A 7,276-nucleotide genomic window follows, 5' to 3' on the forward strand; every position below is an offset into this window, starting at 1 on the left:
AAGCAGCCCAACTTCAGCACAGGAGGCCTGGGCACAGGAATGGATTGTTGCTAGAAACCTGGCTTCAGCTGGAGGAAGTCAGAAGGCCGGGCTGATGGCCGCGCAGACAGAGCTGTGTTTATCCAGGAAAAGAGGTAGGACGTAGGCAGCCGAGGCCCCTGCCAGCTCCTCCCAGAAGGACTGCGCTGGGGGAGCAAGCTGCAGAGAAAGCTGCTCCCCTCTGGCTCTGAAAGTGTCAGGGCCTGAGGCCAGAACCCAGAGGCGACCCACAGGTGAGGCCAGCACTCCGGGCGCGCGACGGAGAGGGTCACGAGCTCGGATCCCAGGGCAGAGGGTCGGAACACGGTGCTCTTGGTGGCTCCGCGCAAGGGTGAGGCGAGCGCGTGGTGGCGGAGCCTTCCAGAGACCGCTCTGGGGGTGGCAGAGAATCAATGCTGCCTTTGTGCTCGGTGGTTTCCGAGGGAGAAAAGGAATGGAGAGTGGGTGGGGCGACCCAACGGCCCGGCCCCGCCCTTTAGACACGGGATGCGGTAGGGCTGCGAGGCGCGGGAGCTGGAGGGTCAGGGCTACCGGGGGGTGGGATTCTGTGCCCCCGGGAGGTGCGTCTCCTTGGACCAGCCCTGGGTGTCCTGAGGTCAGCAGCCAGGTGTGTCCCCTGGCTGCCAGGAGCAGAAGTGAGTCCTCTTCTGGCTTGGAGCGACTCGAGGAGGGGAGGGAGGAGCCAGAGGAGACAGGTGGGGCTAGGACTGAGGGATGGCTCAGGCCAGAGAAGCTTGCGCCGGGGCAGCTTGGCAAAGGGAGGAAGTCCCGAGGGGCGCCAGACTGGATCCCAGAGGAAAACCCAATTCTTCGAAATGGGCGGGGGAGAAGGGGAACCCGCTGAGGGCAAGGTGTCCCTTCCAGGGGGTTTGGGATCTGGGTCCTTTTGGTATAATGCGGTTATTATCCTATTTGTCCTAATAGTACCCTAGGGTTCCAGTGGGTACTATATGGGCCTTCAAACTCTAAGGTGAATGGGGCATCTTTAGTACCAGTGAGGGAAGCTGTGTACTTGGTGACGGAGGCCCCTATCTGAATGTGACTGACTGGCCCTTGGCTCCCTCCATTTCTCCCCACCCATCCCCCCGACTTCGCCGCCCTTTCTTTTTCTGCTCAAATAGGGGTCCGCGCTCCCAGTGGGTCCGGAGACCCGAGAGCTGTAGCTAACCGACCGGTCTACGCCAGCATCACTCACCTCTGACTCCTCTTAGCTACTCGCCCAGCCCCGCTCCGCCGAGCACTCCAGTCTCAGACTTGGGATTTGGACCCTCTCGGCCCTGCGGAATTCGTAATTCTATTACCCCACACACCGCATGTGGCTCTTGGAAAAAGCTGGCTATAAGGTGGGGGCCGCGGAGCCTGCGGCCCGTTGGGCGCCCTCCGGTCTGTTCTCCAAGCGTCGCGCCCCGGGCCTGGCCACGAGCGCCTGCCCCAACGTCCTCACCCCGGATCGCATCCCGCAGTTCTTCATCCCGCCTCGGCTCCCGGACCCGGGTGGCGCAGAGCCCGCGGCCCGGCGGGACGTGGCGGGGCGCGGCCTCCCCGCGGCCTGCTCGCTGCCTCACCTGGCGGGCCGCGAAGGCTGGGCCTTCTTGCCCGAGAGCCCGCACACGCGCCGGCGCGAGTCCCTGTTCCACGCGCCGCCACCCGCCCCGGCAGGGGAAGTCCCCGCGGCGCAGTCCCGGCTGCACGTCTCCGCCCCGGACCTGCGCCTCTGCCTGGCCCCCGACAGCGACACGGCCTCGTCGCCGGACTCGTCGCCCTTCGGCTCCCCGCGGCTGGGCCTGGGCCGGCGCCGGGTGTCCAGGCCGCACTCTCTGTCCCCAGAAAAGGCGAGCTCGTCGGATACCAGCCCGCACCCGCAGCGCCGCGCCGGGCCGCCCACACCGCCGCTCTTCCACCTGGACTTCCTGTGCTGCCAGCTGCGGCCCACGCGCGAGAGCGTGCTGCGCCTGGGGCCCGGCGGCGGGCAGCTGCGGCTCTCCACCGAATACCAGGCCGGGCCCGGGCGGCTGCGGCTGCGCCTGGTGAGCGCCGAGGGCCTGCCCCGGCCGCGGTCCCGCCCCGGGAGCGGCGGCGGCGGCTGCTGCGTGGTGCTGAGACTGCGGCCCCGTGTCCGGCCGCGGGAGCAGCAGAGCCGCGTGGTCAAGTGCAGCGCCAACCCCATCTTCAACGAGGATTTCTTTTTCGACGGGCTCGGCCCACGGGACATGACCGCCCGCAGCCTGAGGGCCAAAGTGCTAGACAGGGGCGCGGGACTTCGCAGGGATGTGGTGCTGGGGGAGTGCGAAACGCCCCTCATTGCGCTGCTGCCCCCGCTGGGTGGGGGACTAGGTCCCGGGTCCTCCCTGGCGCCCACCCATCTCAGCCTGTAGACTGAGCCCCTGGCTTCCTCAAGACGTCTCCATTGTGTCTGCAGTCCACATTCTTTCCACCCTGCCTGGCTTGTATTTATTTTTGCTAATAAAATGTCCGCTTGTCCCTAGCCAGATCTTTCCCCTTACTGGCACCTTACACGCTCGGGCGTAGAGCCTGCCCATCTTCCCTCTATCCCGGCCATACGCGGGGGAAAGATGCTCATTCAGACGGTGCGAGTAGAGCAGACCTTAAGCAGTGGTTCTCAAACTTGAAGGAACATCAGAATAACCAGACATCAGAAATCAATCCTGGAAGAGCTTGTTAAATATGCAGGGTCCTGGGATGCATCCCCATGAGATGCTCCTTCAGTAGATCTGGGCCAAGTAGATCCTAAGGTCCCCGTCCATCAAGGCCCCCAAACTATCAGGGAGCCGTTCAATCACTGAGTCACTCTGACAGAAACCAACACAAACCACCTTCCACTTGGGGGTCCCTTGAGGCTGCACAAAGGAAATTAACACTCCCCTCCTGTGCCCCTCTAAAACCCACATCTGTCCTGAAGACAGATTAAATTTCTGGGTCTTGGGAGTGAGTCAGGGGATGTCAGATGAATACACTGTGCCCTTTAGTCTTCCTTCTTCCCTCTTCCACACCTGTGCCTCCCTTGAGGGGTGGGGCAAGTCTGGAGCCAAGAACCAGAGAGCTGCTTGGGTACCAAATGAATGAGATATAATGTCCCAGGGATTGAAAGGGGGGAGGAGGGGTACTACCAAAGTGTGGGAACTGTTCTCAGGAATGCCAGAAGAGGCTCCTCCAGCCAGAAGGAGGTGGGGGTGGGGGGAAGTGGATAATGGTAGGTCACATCGTGTTTACCTCTACCTGAATGTCCCTGACGTCAGCAGTGACCTTCTTCTCTCTCCCTCCACCTTCCCAGGAGCCGGTTCCTCTGGACTCAGGTCAGGCTTGAAGGAGGGAGGGAGGAAGGGAGGTAGGCACTAGGCTAACCCAACTTCTTTCTCCCTCTCCCTTGGGCCCTTTCTCATTTTTCTTGGTGCCAGCTGTGGCCTGCGCCAGGGCTAAGCTTTCTGGATCTGACAAAACCTCAGCACCGGGACATGTTAAATTCCAGCACAACACAGAGAGAGAGAGAGAGAGAGAGAGAGAGAGAGAGAGAGAGAGAGAGAGAGAGAGCTTCATTTAGACAGCTCTCCAGTTCTTTCTCCCTTCCTCCATCGGGTCCCCACCACCCAGCCCTAGGCCAGAGAACTCTTGCTGCAGATGTCCACCAGGTGGTGGCATTGACCAAACAATCCTAAGTGCTAACTACTACACGTGGATTATAACCACGTGAGGAACTGTTCCAACAATTAAGTCAAGCCATTTATTCCTCCCAGCACTTCCTATAAAGGTGTAAATACTATTGTTATCTAATGTGACCTTGGGCCTCACATAACTAGTGAAGGGAAGAACTAGGACTCACATAGCTAGTAAAGGGAAGAATTCAGGGAGTCTGGCTCCAGAGTCTGGACTCTTAATCACTTCACAATAATACCCCCAACTGCCAGCTGCAAAGGGGCCTCCTTCCCTAAGATGGTAACTCTGCAATGGTTTCGTACCCTGCTGGTTTAAAATCCCACGTTTGAATTCTGGGAAGTCCACCTACAGATTTAGGTCTACCCCTAGTACTGGATTTCTATTTCAGCTCCCAAATTCTCCTGTAACAACCCTTGGTGAGAAACTGGATTTGATGCCCATTTGGAAGTATCTGGAAGAAAGTTAGAGGCCGTAGAACCTTCATTCATGCATTCCTTCAACAAATACTTCAGGAGGGTCCATCAGGTGGCAGGCATTGGATACAGCAGTGATTAAAACAGACATGGGGATCAGAAAAGTGACAAAATAAGCCATTAAAATGTAAAGAATACTACTTGGTGATATGTTACAGAGAAAAATAAAGCAAGAAAGGGAATAGAAAAGAGGGGTCAGATAAAGAGAAGGGAAGATTATAGGGACAGAAAGAGGGAGGGAGGAGAAGAAACTTTTTTTTTAACCACGGTAGTTTGGACCAGGTCCTGAACTTTATCTGTGTTATCTCCGTTAGTCATCACAAACACTCAGCAGAGTAGGTATTATTATTCCCTTTTTTTTGGGGTGGTAGGGGACGGAGTCTCACTCTGTTGCCCAGGCTGGAGTGCAGTGGCGAAATCTCAGCTCACTGCAACCTCCACCTCCCGGGTTCAAGTGATTCTCCTGCCTCAGCCTCCCGAGCAACTGCAACTCCAGGTGCACGCCACAACACCCAGCTAATTTTATGTATTTCTAGTAGAGACGGGGTTTCACCATGTTAGCCAGGATGGTCTCCATCTCCTGATCCGATGCTGTGATCTCAGTCTCGATCTCGTGATCTGCCCGCTTCGGCCTCCCAAAGTGCTGGGATTTACAGGCATGAGCCACCGCGCCACAACCCCTCAGGAGAGTAGGTATTATTATTCCCACTTGACAAAGAAAGAAATGGATCCGATAGGTTAAGTAAGCTTGCCTGGGGATCAGCTCTGGCTGGAGGGAAGGGTTCTGACTGTGACTCCACCCAGACTCCCCCACTGCCACCCCAACTGCTTAGGGGAGGCTGTGAGGAAATCCAAGGCCACTCCTCCCAGGAACAGTTCACTCAGCTTTCACAGCCCTGAGGCTCTGTGATGGGGGCCCCAGCATTGCTGGAGGAATATCCTGGGTAACTAAAGTACTGAAACATGACAGTGAGGTGGATGGAGGGATGTGTGCAAAATAAGGTCCTAAGAACCCCTCCAGTGTCCAGATTGCTCTGGCCCCAAAGCACTTCTATAAACGCTAGTCAGAGGCTAGGTGTGGTGGCTCACGACTGTAATCCTAACACTCTGATAAGTGGATAAATGTGGGAGGCTGAGGCAGGCCGATTACCTGAGCTCAGGAGTTTGAGACCAGCCTGGGCAACATGGTGAAACCCCATCTCTACAAAAAATACAAAAATTAGCTGCATGGGTGGCATGCACCTGTAGTCCCAGCTACTTTGGGAGGCTGAGGCAGGAGGACCACTTGAACCCAGGAGGTCAAGGCTACAGTAAGCTGAGATCATGCCACTGCACTCCACCCTGGGTGAAAAAGTGAGACCCTGACTCAAAAAAAAAAAAAAAAAAAATCCACTAGTTAGGATACGTACTATTGCCCCATTTTTACTGATGTGGTAGCTGAGGGCTGAGATTTCCCTCAGGGCCCACAGCTAGTAAATGGCAGACCACCTTCTTACAAGTGATTCTGCTCCAGCATTTAAACCCTTCTTGCCTCCTCCAAGCCTGTGTGACTATAAATGTTAATTGGTAGAGGAGAGGTACAAGCAGGGTCACTGTGGAAAGTTCAAGGCCAAGAGCTAGGGTCAAACTCCCACAGTTCCCTCCACCCACAGTGGCCTTTGTGACAAGAAAGGGGCAGGGTGGGGACTGTGAGATCTGGAGGCTACCAAAGTTTATAGAGCCTGGGCTGTCCTTTTTTTTTACTGGTTGAGGCATAACCCATCCCTGAGTCACTCCAATGAGTTGAGGCATCCCCAGGCATGGAACCCCCTAGAACCCAAAGAAAGGTGGTCCCTAATCACTGGATCAGGCATCCCAAGGAGAAGGACCTCCAAGGATGGGGCTGGGGAAGTGTGTGCCACCACAGACTACCTGGGCTCCACATATTTTCCACCTTGACCCCCAGGCCCTCCCTGAAAGGGCACACTTGTGATGAGCTTTAAGTGGTTTCTGTGGTTTGGGGGTGGGGAGGGAGGGAAAGAGATGTTGGGGACTGCTCCCCAGTTCCAAGCCACCACCGCCACCTCCCATCCCTTCCAGAGTATTTGCCCCTAGCATGGAGATTTCCCCAATAAGGGGACTGGGCACGTGGGGATGAAATGATTCTCTGATCCCTATCAGCCCCTTCCTTACATAAGATTGTATTTGAAGAGGAAATGACCACTGCCCTGCTTTGAAAGGACCGATTCCTCCAGACAAGGGACTGTGATTGCAGCAAGAGGGAGAAAGTTTAGGCAAGAGGGGGAACTTCCCAAAAGGATAACCAAGGGACCTTCTTGCCCTGGGGAGAAAAAAACTCAAGCTATCCATGCTTGAGGCAGGGGAGAGGTAGAGAATGCCTAGGAAGCATGTGACACTCTTAGGCCGAGAGGCCAGGACTCTGTCTTCTCAATCTCCAGTCACTTCCTCCCCACCCTACACAGCAGCACAAAGCGGCACAACCGGGGGAGGCAGCCGTGCCTGCAGTGTCTAGGGATGCCCTGTGTCCATCTGCAAGCATTCTACGTGACCTCCACTCTGTGCTTGCGCTTGGTGGGTAGTAGGAGAGGTAGTCAGGAAGGGCCCCTGGAGACCCAGAGTCAAGAGGAAGAGAGGCCTAAAAAGGAGAAAAGATAGAGAGGGGAGAGCTGGAGAAGAGCCACAGACAGGCAGGAGCCGGCAAGGAGAGACAGACAGATGGGGGATAACTGAGGAGTTCTGGGCAGGAGGGGAGCAGAACGGCATCTCCCCTACACTCCTCTGCACTCCCACCCCTGACGTGCTGGCTCCTCCTGTCAGCTGGAGGGTGCGGGGTGTGGGGGGGTGCTGGGTGGGGGGGTACCAGGTGGGGGGGTTGTTGGGTGGGAGGTGCTGGGTGGGGGGGCTGCTGGGTGGGGGATGCTGCATGGGGAGTGCTGGGTGGGGGGTGCTGGGTGGGGGGTGCTGGGTGGGGGGTGCTGGGTGGGGGATATTGCGTGGGGAGTGCTGGGTGGGGGCTGCTGGGTGGGGAGTGCTGGGTGGGGGAGTGCTGGGTAGGGAGTGCTGGGTGGGGGGTGCTGGGTGGGGGGTGCTGG

The 7,276-nt window shown here is 57.1% G+C and overlaps 1 protein-coding gene across 1 annotated transcript; it reads left to right on the plus strand.

The window, feature by feature from the left end:
- The first annotated feature begins 1,280 nt into the window (after positions 1-1,280).
- Positions 1,281-2,487, plus strand: C2CD4D (C2 calcium dependent domain containing 4D). Its single transcript, XM_030935906.1, has one exon. The coding sequence runs from the start codon at positions 1,353-1,355 to the stop codon at positions 2,412-2,414; it is 1,062 nt and encodes a 353-aa protein (XP_030791766.1). The 5' UTR covers positions 1,281-1,352; the 3' UTR covers positions 2,415-2,487.
- The last annotated feature ends 4,789 nt before the right edge of the window (positions 2,488-7,276 follow it).

Source organism: Rhinopithecus roxellana, chromosome 8, assembly GCF_007565055.1.
Source record: "Rhinopithecus roxellana isolate Shanxi Qingling chromosome 8, ASM756505v1, whole genome shotgun sequence".
Taxonomy (NCBI): Eukaryota; Metazoa; Chordata; class Mammalia; order Primates; family Cercopithecidae; genus Rhinopithecus; species Rhinopithecus roxellana.